This window comes from Natator depressus, chromosome 1, assembly GCF_965152275.1.
Source record: "Natator depressus isolate rNatDep1 chromosome 1, rNatDep2.hap1, whole genome shotgun sequence".
NCBI classification, from domain to species: Eukaryota; Metazoa; Chordata; order Testudines; family Cheloniidae; genus Natator; species Natator depressus.
This window is the reverse complement of record NC_134234.1, coordinates 32169550-32188720: the sequence shown is the minus strand read 5'-3', so window position 1 is coordinate 32188720 and position 19171 is coordinate 32169550. Positions and strand designations below refer to the sequence as shown.

The 19171-nt window shown below is 40.3% G+C and overlaps 1 protein-coding gene across 1 annotated transcript in view; it reads left to right on the top strand.

Annotated features, from left to right (window-relative positions):
* The first annotated feature begins 1432 nt into the window (after positions 1-1432).
* PGR (progesterone receptor) overlaps positions 1433-19171 on the top strand; it is a 52294-nt gene continuing 34555 nt past the window's right edge. Inside the window, exons 1-2 of the mRNA XM_074957093.1 lie at positions 1433-2879; positions 4552-4703. Of these exons, the coding sequence (XP_074813194.1) occupies positions 1582-2879; positions 4552-4703 (1450 nt within the window). The 5' untranslated portion in view covers positions 1433-1581. The remainder of the gene's footprint in view (positions 2880-4551; positions 4704-19171) is intronic.

Genomic DNA, 19171 nt, shown 5'->3' with positions numbered 1-19171 from the left:
TTCAAGGGGCCATGAATAAGAGCTGAGTTTAAACTGCTTTAGTTTTCACCATCTTGTGGAAGGTGCAAGGACAAGTGCATAAATATTTACGGGGGCCCTATAGGATCTTGGGCCAGAGCTTACACTCACATTGTAATATTAAAGTTTGAAGATGTATGAAAAATAGATGGATGAACAATCACTACAGGTATCATAGAATATCAGGGTTGGAATTGACCTCAGGAGGTCATCTAGTCCAACCCTTTGCTCAAAGCAGGACCAACCCCCAATTTTTACCCAAGATCCCTAAATGGCCCCCTCAAGGATTGAATTTATAACCCTGGGTTTAGCAAGCCAATGCTCACACCACTGAGCTATCCCTCCCCCCAAAAGTCCCTAGACGTCCCAGGAGTAATTTAATCCTTTGTTACTCTCTCCTTTCCAAGACCCTAACCTGCCCACCCTGTCTTCCCATCAGTGACTAGGGCAGAGTAACTTATTGTTTACATCCAATGGGCGGTGAAGTGTCTTAACTGGGCACACACATAACAGAAAAGGGAGGGGGAAAGAAGGGTTACAAGCCAGAGGAGGCGGAGCTTAAGAAAATGTGGGGGATCAGTTGCCAAAGAGACAGGGATAAAGGGGAAAAGAGGGAGAAGGCCAGAAAGGATATTGCCAACTTGACTTTGGCGCATGGGTCACAAGACCATTCAAATTTGGCCCAGCTGCCTCTCCCAGTGCTGCAGCAGGAGGAGACCTGCATCTGCAGCCCAAGATGCCAGCCCAGAGTGCTGGAAAGAGAGAACCCCTGGGAAGACCAGGAGAGGAGCAGGGTTTTGTCCTCCCTCCTGGGCAAGTCAAGCCCTGGCAAGTCCCAGGTCTCACCGCTATTTTTGAAATAAAATGTTGGCAACCCTAAGGGACAGGGGCCTTGGGGGAAAAGGGAACTCGGAGACAGTGGGAGGGACCAGGGCGAGGAGGGGAGGAGCTGGAAGCAGCAAGTGGCGGAGGGTGCCCAGCAGAGGACTTGGCTGCTTTCTCCCTGCACGGGATCGGTGCCTCCGCAGGGAAGCAGGGCCAGGCTTGGTGCCAGCCCCCCAGCCCGGGGAGGCAGAGCGGGCGCAGCAGGTACCCAGCCGGGGAGCGACAGCGCTGAGCAAGGAGCCAGCCTGGGGAGCCGGAGCCCGCCTCTGCCCTTCCGACGGCGGCAGCTGGCGCTGCTCGGTCTCCTGCTCCGCGCGGGGGCAGCGCCTCCGCTCGCACGGTCACCTCGGCCGCCTGTTGCCTGCCCGCAACTTAGAGCGAACGCGCGCGGGGCGCGGCGGCAGCGTCCCTCGCCGGGGACCCCGGAGGCGGTGCGGTCCCGGGGCTGGCTGCGGGGCTGGGGGCTTGTGCTGGTGCCCGTGGGGCTGGGCGGAGGCGAGGCAGGCGGCGGGGAAGCGGAGCGCTACAGGAGGGGGCGCGGGGCGGGAGCTGGCCCAGCTCTCCGTGGACCCGTGGCGGAGGGTGCCGCCCGCTCCGAGGTGCCGCGGGGCAGGGGCAGGATGTGAGGAGCCGCCAGTCCCGAGCCAGTCCCCAGCCCAGCGCCCGGCACGGCTCAGCATGAGCGGGATGAAGGCGAAGGACTCGAGGGCGCCTTCCTCGGCCAGGGACGGCTCGGTCCGGCTGCAGGGCCGCCCAGAGCTGGACCCCTTCCGCGGGGGGGCGGAGGCCGTGGACATCTCCTTGCACGGGCTGCTCTACCCCAAAAGCAGCGAGGAGGAGGAGGACGAGGAGGAGGAAGAGCAGCAGAGGCGCCCAGAGGGGGAGGAGAGGGGCCCCTCCTCGCAACGGGAAGGCAGCGGCTCCCCGCCGGATAGGGATGCTCTGGACAGCGTCCTAGACACTTTCTTGGCTCCCGCGGCCCACGCCAGCTCGACCAGTGCCCCCGCGGCTTGGTGCCTCTTCGGGGCCGAGCTCCCCGGCGCGCTGATGAGCCGCCGCTCCGAGCACCAGCCGGGAGAAACAGCCGCCGCCCACCAAGACAGCCCGGCTGCAAACTCGGGCTCCGTGCCGCCTCCGGCCGCGGCCGCCTCCCTTTGGCCGGGCGGGGGCACCCCAGCAGCCGAAGCCAAGCTGCCGCCCCAGCGGGAGGGCGAGGGAACCGCGGAGAGCGCGGGTGGGCCGCGCAGTGCCCCCGAGGCACTCTCCGAGGAAGATCACGGCTTTGCCTCTGGGGGCCCCGCTGAGCAGGACGCCGGCTCCGGGAGCAGCCTTGCTCTTGCCCCTGCCTTTACCGCTGCCCCCGGGAGCTCTGCGGCTGCAGCAGGGCCCGGGCAGGATTTCCTCCATGTGCCCATCCTGCCCCTGAACTCGGCCTACCTGGCAGCCAGGACTCGGCAGCTGCTGGATGTGGAGGAATACGAGAGCAGCCTCTTTGGCCGTCGTGCGTCCCCCACCTCCACCCCCCATGACTTCACGAACTATGTCTATCCCCAGCCCGACTCAAAGGAGGAGCATTATAGCTACGGGGACTTCCAGCCAGCTCTAAAGATCAAGGAGGAAGGAATTAGTGCCACCACCCCCTACTTGGGCACCAAGACCACTCCAGCAGTAACGTGCACAGACTACAGGCTGGCCGCTCCGCAGCCGAGAGCCAGCCAGGAGTCCTCCTCTCTCGAGTGTATCCTGTACAAAACTGAGTCTTCAGTTCTGACTGGGCCCTGTGGGCCGCCGCACTGTAAAGCATCGGGGAGCTCAAGCTGTATGGTTCAGCGGGACAGTCTGCCCTCCACATCAACAGCCCCTCAAGCCCTTTACCAGCCGCTCAACCTGAACGGCCATCAGCAACTTGGCTTTCAGACAGCCGTGCTCAAAGAGAGTTTGACCCAGTTATATCCTCCCTATGCCAATTATATTAGGTAAGATTTAAGGTTACATGCATCTACAGCAAACGGCACTAAACCTTCTTCTTTTAAAACAGATTACTTTTAAAGACACATATTTCAAAAGATTTAAGTCCGCATTTTATAAGCAAATTGGGGGGTTTGATCTTAACTTAAAAGGGATGATTTATGGTGTTATCTTTTAAACTGACATGGCAAACAGTTATTGACAGTTTTTAAATAAGATGTTACTGAGCAAGGTATTCAGCTGATCTTTGTGCCATAACACTTTTTTGTGTTAAGGAGATTAAATCACAGAAGTTATGCAGAAAGCAGACTTATAGAAAAAATATAGACTTCATCTAAGTTTTTAAGTAAAATGAATTTCATATTAAAGGAACATTGCACCGATTAGAATAAGTTTTACAATAAAAAGGGGAAGTTCTACAAGATGTGTAAGACATTGAAACATGACAAAAAGGAATCAAAGAGACTGAGCTTCACTTGATCGAAACTGGGACAGAGCTTTTAAAATAAATACATGTAGAAATAAGACAAATATATTTACATTTGCTACATTGTGTCATATTTGAAATTTTAGTTCTTGTCAGAAGAACTCCACTTCATTAAATCATACTCTTGTGACAGTGAAATTTTAAATGCTTTTGTCACAAGTTTGACCTGTGGATCCTACAGAGACTATATTACTGTATAATGGACTAATAGGTGATAACTTCTGAACAGCCATAAATGGTGAATATTTCATGATTTATATGCAGGTAACTTCTATATACACAGTGGTATATTTTACAAGTAGATATTATGTTTACATTTACATATTTCTTTAAAATGCATGTGCATGATTTTAGGGGAAAACCACCCAATTTCAAAGCAAAAATTAACATGACAATGTGTCCAAAATTCTGATCTAGCTTATATAGTAATAAGTCGTTAAATAAAATGGTTCAATATAACTTTTATATACAGAAATACTACAACATTGTTAGAATATTTACTAATACATTAAAGACACTTCTAGGTTTTTAGTAAATAGCTATTTGCTAGCTAAATAAATCAATTTCTTTAGGCAGGCAATATATCTGGAAATAATTCTTCACTATCCTTTTTGTGTTCATTAAAACTGGTTACAAGTAAGAATTCTGCTAATGAATTAGGAGATATTAATTTGATATTTATGAATTTTCTATGTAATGTGAAGGTCAGTTTTACCAGTTGCCTAGGAAAAGGGCTGCTGAAGTTAAATTAGTTTAAGTTCAAAGCAGTTTATTATTATTTTAGATTCAGCAACTAGAGAAACTTGCACAGGAGTAATTTTATTCACATGAGCAGTCCCACAGAAGGATCAGGCGTCTATTTTGAAGACCCTAGCAAAGAGCCTAACTTTCCCGTCTACTATCTAAAATGTGTTAAAATACAACTTGCCCTCTACACCAGGGTTTTTTAATTACTTAAAACATTTTAGCTAATGCATTTTACAGATATGCCTTTTATCCGAGACCCAAAGCAAAAACACATTCAGTGCTGGAGTGGCTTTAGTCGCTTTTCTTCTATCCTTATCAAATTTGCTTTCAGTTTTAAAAGGCAACCGTTAGGATTGTAATTTCCTTTAAAACCGTATAACCCAGACTGACAGTGAATCTTCTTTACAAGTCTGTTTCATTCCTGTTAATTTTCTTCCCTTTTAAAGGCCAGACACTGAAGTTGGTCAGAGTCCTCAGTACAGTTTTGAATCATTACCTCAGAAGATTTGTCTGATCTGTGGTGATGAGGCTTCTGGTTGCCACTATGGAGTACTTACCTGTGGAAGTTGTAAAGTCTTCTTTAAGAGGGCAATGGAAGGTACGTCAGATGCTTTTGTTTCTAATTGTCTGTAATAAAACTTCCTGGGGTACATTAAGCACTTTATTTTTATGTAGTTTTAAAACCGGTCTTGGTAAATATTATTGCAGTCATGTTTTGTCCCTGAGAAAAAGATTCGGATACTTGCAGTAGGTGGTAAATTCCTTCTTAGTTATTTAATATTAATACTATTTGCTTTACTTATATTTATTATCTGGCTGGTTTTATTTTGGGTTGTGGATCTGGCAGAAGCTTATAAAACCTTGCAATTCTTTATCTGTTACAAACTTCATGAAATGTTAGCAAATACCAGTTTCACTTTAAAAATATTTAAATGTTGCTGCTTGGCAACAAACAGCCTCGGCATGAAACTATGTTCTTTATGCAAATAAAAACTCCCATTGGCTTCATTCTCTTATTAAAGTCAGTGGTAGTTTTTCTTGCTTATGGAATGCAGAATTGGGCCTTCGAGTTTTAAATAATAATAATTTTAAAATAGTTGTTTTGCTTTCTACTCAGGACATGAATAAGAAAATCAAGTCTAAGGTGTTAATAAAACAGTAGTTTTATATTACCTTTGAAAATAGGTTGGTACTTAGTTGAGAATGTGTGGTTGGTTTCTCTTTTTAAATCAAATGATATATGTGATCCTGTATTCCTTATGTACCCAAAATGCACACGCACACCTGCTGAAATAATTAACGTGTACAAAATGTAAGATTAGACCCCATATTTTTTCTGACACTACCAAATGCTACATAAAAGAGTATATACTCTTCAACAGTTTTACCTTTTATCTTTTATGTGTTTATCCTCTCATTATCCTCTCATGTCAAACTAAATACTAGAGTACTCCATTTACACAAACCCCTTGCTTATAGTATATTTCTCTAATTTGTATTTGATTTGTTTTCTTAAAATCAAAGTTGTATAATATGTTTCTCTGACATTTCATATAGTTTATTAACCTTTATATAATTTAATCTTCAAAGGAAAGAACATCTGAATGTGGGGAAGAAAAAAATTAACATAGTTTGCTAGATATAACGCTAATTTTTGGTCTGTAATTTGTTGATTAGTCTATGTGTGTATTATTCTATAAGTGTCATATCTTTAAAAAGTCAGTCATATCATAAAGATAGTTGGAGCTTACTAGGTTAGGCTCCAATTCAGGAAAGCACTTAAAGTCATGTCTGAATTTAGGCACGTTCTTCACTGACTTGATTAACTCATTTTCTTGATTAGGTTACATAAACAAAATGAGTTTACTTCAGTTTTAGCAATACCCTAAACACGTCAAATACTTATAACAACAGCTCAAGCAAGTGAAATTTTTAACAAGGAATCTAATTTAGAAATGCCACATTTTAAAGAATTTTTTTTTACTTCATCCCTATACAGTAATGTTGTTGTCTTTGACTAATATTTTTTCTTTGGTTGGTTGGTTGGTCGGTTTCTTTATGAACCGTTAAAATCAGCTGGGTACAAAACCGGTTTCCAGTTGTATTTGCCCTAGTAGGCAACTCTACTCAGAAATGTATTTTATTACCATTTTAATATAAAAGCACTGCTGATAAATGTTAAGAACACTTTATGAATAAAATATTAATGAGCCTATGGTGGCAAAGTCTTCACAGTCATAGATTTTTAAAGCCAGAAGGGGCCACTGTGATTAGTCAGCTCTGCCGAATAACACAGGCTATATAGGACTTCCTGCTTCAGTCCAAGAGCTGTGGTTCAACTAGAGCATATTTTTTAGAAAAAACAACCAATCTTGATTTAAAAATTTCCAGTAATGGTGAATCTACCACTTCCCTTGGTAAATTGTTCCAATGGTTAATGACTCTCACTGTAATTAAACAAAAAAAGGGCACCTTATTTCTAATCTGAATTTGTCTAGCTCCAGCTTCCAGCCATTAGATCTTAATAGCTTTGTCTGCTAGATTGAAGAGACCTCTGTTATCAGATTTGTGTTCCCCATGTTGGTACCTATAGATTGTGATCAAGTCACAATCTCTTCTCTTGGATAAACTAAATAGATTAAGCTCCTAGAGTCCTTCACTGTAAGGCATCTTTTCCAGTCTTTAGTCATACTTGTGACTCTCTTATGAAACCCTCTCCAATTTATCAACATTCTTCTTAAAGTGTAGACACTAGAACAGGACACAGTATTCCAGTATTGATTGTACTAGTGTCAAATACAGAGGTAATATAACTTCTGTACACCTACTTGATATTCTCCGTTTTATACATCCTGCAATGGCATTATCCCTTTTGTTCACAGTGTTGCACATGGAGTTCATGTTCAGCTGATTAGCCACCGTGATTTACAGGTCTTTTTCAGAATACTTGCTTTCCATGATCGTGATCCCCCCAATCCTGGAAATATAGCCAACATTCTTTGTTCAGAAATGTATGACTTTACATTTGGCTGTATTTAACATACATAGTTTGCTTGTGCCTAGTTTACCAAATTGTTCTGAATCAGTGATGTATCCTCTTCGTTATTTACACTCCCCCATTCTTTGTGTCATTTTCAAACTTTAACAGTAATTGTTTATGTTTTCTTTCAGACCATTGTTAAAAATGTTAAATAGTGTAGGGCCAAGAACTGATCCCTGTGGGACCCCATTAGAACCACACCTATTCAATGATTATTTGCTATTTACAATACAATTTGAGACCTGCCAGAGATCCAGTTTTTAAATAATTTAACTTTTGCCATGTAGATTTTGTATTGTTCTAGTTTTTTATCAAAATGTTGTGCAATACCTAGTCAACACTATTACCTTTATCAATCAAATTTGTAACCTCACTAAATTCGTAATCTTGTCAAAAAAGTATCAAGTTAGTTTGGCAAGATCTGTTTTCCATAAACCCACACTGAATGGCAAGTAAATTATATTACCTTCCTTTAATTCTTTATAAATCAAGTTCCATATCAGCCACTCTAGGATTGATGTCAGGCTGAAGGGTCTATAATAACCTGGGTCATCCTATTTACCCTTTTAAAATATTGGCTTGATATTAGCTTTCTTCCAGTCCTCTGGAACTTCTCCAATGTTCCAATACTTACTGAAAATCAATATTAATGATCCAGCAAGCACCTTGGCCGGCTCTTTTAATATTCTTGGAGGAAAGTTTTAAATCTGCTGATTTTAAAATGTCTAGCTTTAGTAGCTGCAATTTAACATCTTTCTTATTCACTGTTGATATGGAAAGTATTTCACCATCATATGATATGAATATTTCATTTGGCTTTATTCCAGCTACAGAACACTTCTTCTGTTTCTACATTGTCATTGACAATGGAACAGTATCATTGACAATGGAACAGTATCTTTGTTAGCATTCTTGTTGTTCCTAATATACTTTAAAACTCCTTATTATTGTCCTTAACCTTGAGAGCCATAGAGTTCTACTTTTGTCCTTTTGCTTTCCTTATCAATTTTCTACAATTCCTATCTCCTGGTTTGTATTCATTACTATGAACTTTTGCTTTTTTCCATTTGTTATACATATTTTTTTAAACTTTTTATAACTACTTTAATTTCTCCTCTAAGCCAAATTGTTGTTGTTGTTTAACTAGTGTACTCCTTTCTTGATTGTGAACTTTTGAACATTTAGTAAAATATTTGTAAACAGTTATCAGTTTATCTTTCATATCCCGTTTTGGACTTTATTGTGCTAACACATAACAAATGTAGTCATGTCATGATCACTTGTACCTAAACAACCAATTTTAGTTTTGTGATCAGTTCCTCTCTGTTTTTCAGCATCATGTTTAATAGGGTGTTCACTCACATAGAATGTAAACATAAGGTGATTGATATCACTGTTTTCCTACGCACAAAGGCTTTCCAGTTTAAGAGTATTCAATAAATGTGAAAAGAATGAATGTGAAAAATAGGTGTTTGTACACACTCCTATGTGGACAACACAATGTATGCTTTATGTAGCATCTTCATACTTGCTGGTACAAAATGTTTTTTATCATAACATGAGAGATTATTGTTTTAATTATGAGATTTCAGGCATGGAAGAGTGACTCAGAAAGTTGGACATGACAAGTGAAATAGCAGTCTCTTGACTATTGAAAGTTAATGGGGAGGAAAACAGAAAGGAGTCAAAGGCTGGATGTGTACAGTGAACAGGATGGACAAGTAACTAGTTACATAGTCTGACACAGAGGTTGCAAGTTTATGGTGATTTTTTAATACCAGGAGTTCAGTCCTGAATTTGATTGAGAGCTGGATAGACAGTCATTAGAGTTGCTGAACGAGGGAGTAATATGTTCCCATGTACGGGCAAAAGGATAGCCCCCTGCTTTCTATATAGCTTAGACATAATGATCTATCTCACTAACTTCAGCTATCGCAAACCAGTGTAGTAAAATAATTTGTCAGCAAGAACAAACACTCTAAACATTTTACTGAAAATACAGTACAAAATAATATTTTGCAAGTTCACAAATGGTAAGTATGTAAATTGAAAACCAGATATGTTTTTGATGTAAAAATATGCTACTATCCCCATCATTTCCTCATCGGGGATGTAGCATTACTTTTATGAATTTTTAGGTACTGTAGTACTATTCTAGACACAGTTATTTTGTTTTTAAAATAACAGTTAATGAAAATAAAAGACTGAACTTCATGAATGCAAGTTCACAGTTACAACTCTGCTCTTCATGCATTTTTCATAAAAATATTAATATGATAAATTAGTGCATTATTAGGAATAGGTGGCTGTTGTTATTTCATAGCTTTACTTTATTGATATAACCCGATTCCTACACAATGACTGATATTGCTGTTTTCCTCCACATAATGTGTGTACATAGCAACTGTGTAATGGAATATGGGCAGAGGAAGCCACTTAGCAAATATGGGTTTGACTGTCTTCTGGTTTTTTGGTTTTGTTTTTTTTAAGTAATTTCTGTTCTAAAAGTTTCCGAGTTGAACAGTGTTGATAGCTTCATCTTTAATTATCTGTGATGGTCTTTTCCACACACAAATCATTTCCTGCATACAGAATTTTCTTCTGAATCCAATTAATAAATTGAAATTCTTTTTTTAAAAAAAACTGTTCACATATGGAAACGAGGGATTTATCTGTTATCTAAAAAATTCTATCTATTCAGTTTTTCATTAGGCGAAATATATGTCTTACCATGCATAAACATCAGTATGAACTATATTCTAGTAAATTTGAATAGATAAGAATTATTTATGCTAGTTAGATTTGTTGTAACTATATATTTTAGTGTGGCCAGCATATAGATGCATAAATTTTAAAGAAGAACTAAAACTGTATGAAGAGCCTTACTGAAAAGACTATATAATATAAATGTAGAATGAAACTGCTTTAGGAAGCATATTGGCAATGAATTGTTCAAATAAATGTGATTGCTCTTGTGCAGAGTTTAAATCATTTTGGTTCTCAGCTTTTCATTTGTCAGTTAACAAGTCTGAATGTTGGGCTGCTTTGTAGAATATGTATGTTTTGCTCTTATCAGAGTTCTGAAGAAGAGTAGCTTAACTGTCATTTTCAAGGTCAGCGAATTAGAAAAGCATTCCTTTCACAAACATAAACTTCTTTGCCAGCATGTGAAATAGTAAATTTTGTCCAGTTTTCAGCACTGCTGTTAGGCAAAGCATCTTTCAAGAAACATAGCAACAAAACATTTTTCACATCATTTGTACATTACCGTGTCTGGATGCAGGCAGAAAGGAGTCATATTCCAGGGTGGAGAGATTATATTGTAGAACACTGTTTTTGGTGTAGCATGCACAGGTTTAAAACCTGAAAATAAAAACTATTGGGTTGGTTGGGGAAAATTGGATTTAGGTGCAGCAGATGGGGCAAAGGCTAGTGTTGATAGGGAGTAGAGGGAGGAGAAAAATGTAAGGATAGCCAAGAGTTAGAAGTCTGTATCTTCATAAAAAAAAAACTCTTCACAAGTTAGGGATGATTTACTTTATTCAGTTATTTGCCTAGAAAGGACTGTTTCCTAAGTTATGGTTTTTTTACTTCTTATTGTACAAACTTGGACAATTTCAAGAGCTTTGAAAAAGTGCTCTAAAAAATAAAAGCCAATATCCTCCTGGTAGCAAGAGAATCACAACAACTACAATTACTTACTGTCGTTTAAGGAATTTTAAATGTAAAAATGGATGCAGCAGGTCACAGTGGCTGAAACTTTCTTCTGTTGGTGAGCTGACAACCAACATATATTTATCATTCATAATGAATGCTTGGAAAGGAACTTTTGAATGGTATCAAATAACTATATTCAAGATATTTTCTAAGAAACTTACAACTGAATAGGAATTTAAAAGGTGCTATCAAATGGGCTGTGTCTTTGGTTTGCAGCTGCATGAAGTTCTAGTCTGGAACAGTAGAAACAATAAAGAGCATGTGGGCTAACTCTTTCTTCTAAAAATTTTCAGCAACTTAATTGCCAAATTGAGATATTAACAATATCTTATAAAAAACTGTCTGCAGGCAGGTCTACATTAACTACAATGATTGTGCAATGGGAAGGGTAAATTTAGTTGTCGGATGTTTTGGAGAGGAATTAAATGTTTAGATTTGTTGAATCCCGAACTTCTACCATTTGCTGCTCATACATTGTCTCTTGGCAGCTCGCATTCATGCCTTTGATTTTTCAAGTGACCCCTTGCAAATGCTCTAGGTATGCAAAGAGTTCATAAGTTTAGTTAGACCCCAAATAATATTGCAAGTTCTATCTTTTCTCAGTGAAGTTCTTCGTTTTGAAAATTTTTTTACATCAGCTGATGTCACATGTTTTCCTTTGGCGGCTGCTGATACTTACTTCATCATGCTAAGGAAAAATAGCTGCCTGCATTTGAAGGGTTTGAGACAAGTAAAACAGGTCGTATTGCAGCACGTATATGGGGAAACTGATTATTGGTTTGTTAAGACACTCTGTTTCAAAATAAGTCTAGTAGTTGCACATCTGCTTTTTTACAGTTTTTAAATACATTTTGAGTTCAGGGTGGGAGTGGATTGCTATGCAGGTAATTGCATATGGGGACAAGCTCAAACAGATGTGGCAAACAGTTCAGTCACCTGTCAATTTCCACTCCCCTTCTCCTCTTACCTGAGTTTAGCAAACTCTGCCTTTAGGATTGCTGATGCCCTGGTCATTCTCTGCAAGTGGGGAGCTGTGTGCTGAGGTGGTGGCTTCAGGCTCTGCTGGGATTGATCTGTGCCAGACCTCCTCCAACTACTCCATTCAGAAACTAGCTATTGCACTGCCCATCCACTCTGGTAAAGTTTCTCAGACTGTATGGCCAGCTTCATAATGATGGAGGGATTCATCACAAGAAAAAAACAAAACAAAACATGCTATGCATAAGGAATATTACCAGACTAAACACATTTGTTCCTCCCTCCCCATATGAATATAAATAGGCATCTAAAACAATAAGAAAATGAATAAGATGAAGGCCTCTTCTGGGAGTGGAGCATTATGGATGCAGCATTTGGGAAGGAGCTGGGGTGTTAGGGCTGCAGAAAAAACTCTGGCCCTGTGGTTGGAGTGGCAACATGGAAAGGATCTGCTGCTGCTCTGTGGTCAGGGTGAAAATTCCCCCTGACTCTGCAGAGATTCCCAGTGATCAATTCAGTTACATAGGGTCAGTCTTAGGAACAGGATTTGGTCTTGCATGTATGGCAGGCACTGAGAGTGCTGAAATCTCTGTGAACTAAATACACTGTGAGTACCTAAAGTTAAAAGGCAAAGGTGCTTTTTGTGCAAGTGTGCAGCGGATGCTGAAGTTAGTATTGTAATTAATATTATATATTGCAAGTGACCAAAATATTCTAGGTGCCTTACAAAAATTCAAATAAATTTTAAGATCTGACAAGTTTAAAATCTTTAATTTTAAGCTCCGACAGGTTTAAAATCTAACCTTGAAATAGTACTCCAACTGACGGTAAAGAAAGTGTCAGGGAGAGGGAAGGGAAGGATGCCAGTAACAAAGATAAAATCAACACTAAGACACAGATATACATCTTGGCAGTGTTGCTAGTTTTGTTATTTACCTTTCAACCTCCTCAGTTCCTGCAAGCAAGATGGCAGAAATAGAATTTGTAGGAGGAATTTGAATGAGGCGTTACAGTTGAATGAACAAGGACTTAGTTACACCACATTCAGTGTGAAAGACTAATAGCCAAAGTGACCGACAAAGTTGAAAGGTGAGCTAGCATTGCATAGTTTGAGCATCAACTTGGTTCTGATAACTTTGCCAATTACAGATTGTTGCTAGTGTTAGGATTGGAAATGGCAGTGATACTGTTGTGACTGGTCATTATTGCTGATTTATTGTGTGGTGAGTTGCACAAATGCGAGCTGTTCTACTTTTTCCTGAGTCCACCTTTATGCAGTCTGTGTAGTGGCAATGCCACCTATTGTACTGAACATCCTTTCAGATGGAACAGAAGTCATCTCAGGTAGTGCAAAGCTGTTTGGTTTACAGAATTCCAACAAGTGACTCTGGTCAGACAATGACTAGGCACAGCTAAAGATTACTTGGCTTTTGCAAGACCAACCTTAACTGTTTCGGTGAGATGGCATCTGTCAAGCAAGGCTCTGTATTTTTCCTACAACACTGGTGATGTGCTCATGATGGATATTCAGATAGTGCTTCGAAAGCTACTGAATTGCATCTCTTGCTGTCATATCAACAGGCTGCAGAGGCAACAATATATATCTCCAGCCTAATGTTGGCTCCCTGTGTGTCCATGTTCACAGCTGTTATGCTTTTGCAAACAGCTGTTGCTTAATGCCAGTTAAGCTCTCAGCACATACAAATTAGTCTTTATATTAAGTATTGTAGCCAGAATACAGAGAGAATTGTATGGAAACAAGTGGCAAGCAGTTGTTTGAGATCCAGTAGTTCTCTTACTTTGATCAGATAGTCGTGGATAGCCACCACTCCACCTTCATATCCATACTAAAACACACATTTTTTTCTGACTGTAATCAGCCTACTATTATAGTGTTACTAGCACACCCACAATTTACCTGATGCCTACTAGGCAGAGTGAGTAAACCTGTGCTCCCATGCTCCTCATGGCCACACAACCCCATGTTCTCTCCCTGCAATCTGGAGGAATTAAATAGTTGTGTACTGTAGCTGACCCTGATCCTGCCTTGCAATTCACTGGTGTAGACAGACCCCAGCCAGTTGTGCAGAGGCCCATTGTCAGTTAGGTCATCTGGAGTGGGAGCTGTTCTTTGCTATTTATTACTCTCTTCTGCTTCTGGTGTACAATTTTTTCAGTCTTTGTTACTTTCTGACTGGGGCAGTCTGTCCCACATTGGCCCACTAAAACTGTAGGATGGAATTGTGGATCATAGACTCATATAAAATAAATGAGAGGTGGAAGGTCAGGAAAAGAATTATGAATCCAGTGTGTGTATGAAAGGGCTTTATCTTAGTAATGTGTTGTGATTTAAATATTTGAGAGTTTTTCCTGGGGGCTGTTAGTGTTCATAGAAGTGTATCGTGTACACAAAGTAATTCAGATAAACTGAACACAAAAGGCTGTTCATTCCATTGATTTATACACATGCATTCACTGTCATCAAAATTCTGTGACTGTGGAGCACTTATGATGACTACATAAGTGCCATCTGCAAAATATGTTGCCATAAAAAGGGCAAGAGAAATTAAATTTAAAAAGTTAAAATAATGTTTTTGTCAAACGATTAAACTGAAAACTAAAAGTTCTATTATGTTTTTAGTTCACTCTGCTGTACACAAAGGTTTATAGTTTTCAGAATGCTAAAATTCTTGAGACCAGGATCAACTAAGAGTCTTAATTCCTTTTTTATGATAGTTTCTGCTTATCCAAGAATCTTAATAATGCTTTAATTTGCTTTTCCGCTTTATTTAATTCAATTTAACCATCAAAGTTAGTGCTATGTTAACTCACATTAGCAGAGTTCTTATTTCAGTTTATTCTCTCCTTCCTTTCATAGAATCATAGAATATCAGGGTTGGAAGGGACCTCAGGAGGTCATCTAGTCCAACCCCCTGCTTCAAGCAGGACCAATCCCCAACTAAATCATCCCAGTCAGGGCTTTGTCAAGGGCTTTGACCTTAAAAACTTCTAAGGAAGGAGATTCCACCACCACTCTAGGTAACTCATTCCAGTGTTTCACCACCGTCATAGTGAAAAAGTTTTTCCTAATATCCAACCTAAACCTCCCCCACTGCAACTTAAGACCATTACTCCTCGTTCTGTCATCTGCTACCACTGAGAACAGTCTAGATCCATCCTCTTTGGAACCCCCTTTCAGGTAGTGGAAAGCAGCTATCAAATCCCCCCTCATTCTTCTCTTCCGCAGACTAAACAATCCCAGTTCCCTCAGCCTCTCCTCATAAGTCATGTGTTCCAGTCCCCTAATCATTTTTGTTGCCCTCCGCTGGACATTTTCCAATTTTTCCACATCCTTCTTGTAGTGTGGGGCCCAAAGCTGGACACAGTACTCCAGATGAGGCCTCACCAATGTCAAATAGAGGGGAACGATCACGGCCCTCGATCTGCTGGCAATGCCCCTACTTATACAGCCCAAAATGCCATTGGGCTTCTTGTCAACAGGGGCACACTGTTGACTCATATCCAGCTTCTCGTCCACTGTAACCCCTAGGTCCTTTTCTGCAGAACTGCTGCCGAGCCATTCTGTCCCTAGTCTGTAGCGGTGCATGGGGTTCTTCCTTCCTAAGTGCAGGACTCTGCACTTGTCCTTGTTGAACCTCAGCAAATTTCTTTTGGCCCAATCCTCTAATTTGTCTAGGGCCCTCTGTATCCTATCCCTACCCTCCAGCGTATCTACCTCTCCTCCCAGTTTAGTGGCTTCTGCAAACTTGCTGAGGGTGCAATCCACGCCATCCTCCAGATCGTTAATGAAGATATTGAACAAAACCGGCCCAAGGTCCGACCCTTGGGGCACTCCACTTGATACCGGCTGCTAACTAGACATGGAGCCATTGATCACTACCCGTTGAGCCTGACAATCTATCTAGCTTTCTATCCACCTTATCTTCCATTTATCCAGCCCATACTTCTTTAACTTACTGGCAAGAATACTGGGGGAGACCATGTCAAAAGCTTTGCTAAAGTTAAGGAACAACACATCCACTGCTTTCCCCTCATCCACAGAGCCAGTTATCTCGTCATAGAAGGCAATTAGATTAGTCAGGCATGACTTGCCCTTGGTGAATCCATGCTGACTGTTCCTGATCACTTTCCTCTCCTCTAGGTGCTTCAGAATTGATTCCTTGAGGACCTGCTCCTTGATTTTTCCAGGGACTGAGGTGAGGCTGACTGGCCTATAGTTCCCCAGATCCTCCTTCTTCCCTTTTTTAAAGATGGGCACTACATTAGCCTTTTTCCAGTCATCCGGGACCTCCCCTGATCACCATCAGTTTTCAAAGATAATGGCCAATGGCTCTGCAATCACATCCGCCAGCTCCTTTAGCACTCTCGGATGCAGCGCATCCGGCCCCATGGACTTGTGCTCGTCAGCTTTTCTAAATAGTCCCGAACCACTTCTTTCTTCACAGAGGGCTGGTCACCTCCTCCCCATGCTGTGCTGCCCAGTGCAGCAGTATGGGAGCTGACCTTGTTCATGAAGACAGAGGCAAAAAAAGCATTGAGTACATTAGCTTTTTCCACATCCTCTGTCACTAGGTTGCCTCCCTCATTCAGTAAGGGGCCTACACTTTCCTTGACTTTCTTCTTGTTGCTAACATACCTGAAGAAACCCTTCTTGTTACTCTTAACATCTCTTGCTAGCTGCAACTCCAAGTGTGATTTGGCCTTCCTGATTTCACTCCTGCATGCCCGAGCAATATTTTTATACTCTTCCCTGGTCATTTGTCCAATCTTCCACTTCTTGTAAGCTTCTCTATATAATGCAGATATTATGCTTTAATTCTTGTGCAAAATTTCATGTTAGGCACTATTATTTTTTTAATTAACTAACTAAACAATATTCTTATTCTGAAGTTTTGTTACCTCTACCCTGTTTAGTTGATACTATTACAAATGAGACAAACTCTGGAATACTTAATCATTTAACCCAAAGAACAGCTCCTGTTTAGTGCATTTGGAGACTTAGAGATATGTAATAGATTGTTGTACACTTAACTCACTTTATTTTGGCTAGTGAAAATGAAGGCACTTGCAGCAGCATTTGAGAAAGAGTATGGAGCAACAGAGGAGAGTGTAAAGCTAGATAGTTGAAAAGGGAAGTAGAGAGAGAGACAAAGTCTATGAAACAAGTTGAAGCAAGTCCGGGGTGAGTTTAAAAACAAAGATTCAAATTTTAATTGTATCCTGAAATGAATGAAAAGCAATAAAATTGTGTGGGGTGTGTAAAAGTGATAAGGAGGGGAATAATATTCTGTTTATGCCGTTGTCTGGAGAGCTGGGATTTGGGGAGGTATAGAGAAAGGAGTTGTGATAGTCAAGACAGCAAGTGGAGATGAAAGTTTCAAGACATTGGAGATCTGAGAAGGGAAGGAGAGTGCAAAGTCAAGGATGATGCCAAAGTTGTGGACGTTAGAGGCAAACTGGCTGTTGGAGCCAGGGAGGGAAAGAGAGAAGTGGTTGCTTGAGAATTTTTCTCTCACTCTAGAGAAAAAACATTCTATTCTTTTTTTTTTTTTGGACATTTAGATGAAAAGTTGAGACACAAATGAAAAGTTTATTGTAGAATTAACCCATGAAGGCTTCACAGGAAGTGGCAGTCAGGGATCAAAGAATACAAAGAATACAGTCTCTTTGTGGCCTCACTGAAAAATTGCAGGATTGTTCCTTACAGTACATTTTCTTCTATTTTATTCAGTCTAGGTTTTGATATCTAAAAATACTGGGCTTCCATCATTTCCCTTAGCAAATGTTTCTACTGTCAAATACATCCCCATGTTGGAATTTCCTGATATTCAGTTTCCTACTGTAATACAAATAATTAATAATTACAGAGGATAAACACAGTCAAACCAAATAAATAAAAACATAGGGAAGTCCAATGTTTGACATGCTGCAAATAAAATCTACTCAAGTAAATATTTTAGTATGCTCACTAATAGTTTCTACAAGCTTTCCAGGTGGTTCATCCCCTAATTTTGAATTAACCAACCCTCCAGGATTGCCCTGGAGTCTCCAGGAATTAAAAATTAATCTTTCATTAAAGATTATGTCACGTGATTAAACCTCCAGGATTATGTTCAACCAAAATTGGCATCCCTAACCAAATACCTTGCATATTTTTCCTTTCCTACTCACACGTTCTGTCCTTCAGTGAGATGCTGGAATTTAAATATAAAGGTCAAACAACTAATGACATTTCTCAGTGTCTAGTTTCACTTAACTGTAGAAACACAAATATTAGCGTGAGATAATGATTAGGCATTTGTATTTCAGATTAATCTGTGTCAGTGAAATCCATTTATGTTCTTCAGATAGACATAAAGTTAGACAAAATAGAACATAACCATGTTACTTAACATTTTAAAAGGTAATATTCAGGTGTGTCTGGTAGTAGTCATCTGTGTCAATTATATAAGTCACTTATTTTAGACTCAATTATATCAAATGCTCATTGATTTTTTTTGGTACATTAATTATAGTAATTTATTGAAATTACCTGTAAAAATCCTGACTCAGGAGATTATAGAACATATTAAACATGTTAAAGCGGAATCTGAAATTTTTCCAGAGTGGACGCAATAGAATCTGAAATTAATGGGTCAGACTTAAGGGAACTGGATGTTAGTGGAGTGCAGAAATCAGATGGTGGCTAGTAGCAGGCTTCTCTGAAGTTCCCTGTGTTGATGCATCCATATAGAGTTGATATTAAGTTAGGAAGGACGAGTGCTATTCAGTCTTAGAAGGCGACTGCTGCTTGTTCTACAGTCTTGAAGATAAGGAAAGAAAAGTTTTAAGTCTGATATTAGGAAAATGACATGAATAGTAAGAGCCAAATTGGTGGGCAGCTCTAAATGATATGATAAAAATAACAGTCAGTCTACATTAGCACTAGAACTAGAGGAAATTTCCCTAAAATAATCAGTGTGGACAAGACCAAAGTGACTGTCCAATGAGTAAAATAGTACTGTGTGTAATTTGAATAATCTTAGTCCAGCACCTTGCTTTTGTTCAGTTAATCCTTCTTCAGTTATTCCTTGTCTTCTCACTGGCAAATGTAGGTCATTTATTTATTTTTTTATTTTCATTTATTATACAAAAAAGAAATGCCTATCCTGTGGTCTGGATACTTTTACCATACACGAATACAACATTTTCTGAAATCAGAAACCTCACTGCATTAGCCTCTTATAAGTGAAGCATAGTCCCAAAGCCCACTGATATTAACACTGAAATCCCCGTGGATCTTTTTTGCCATAGGCGGTCTTTGTTTCTCT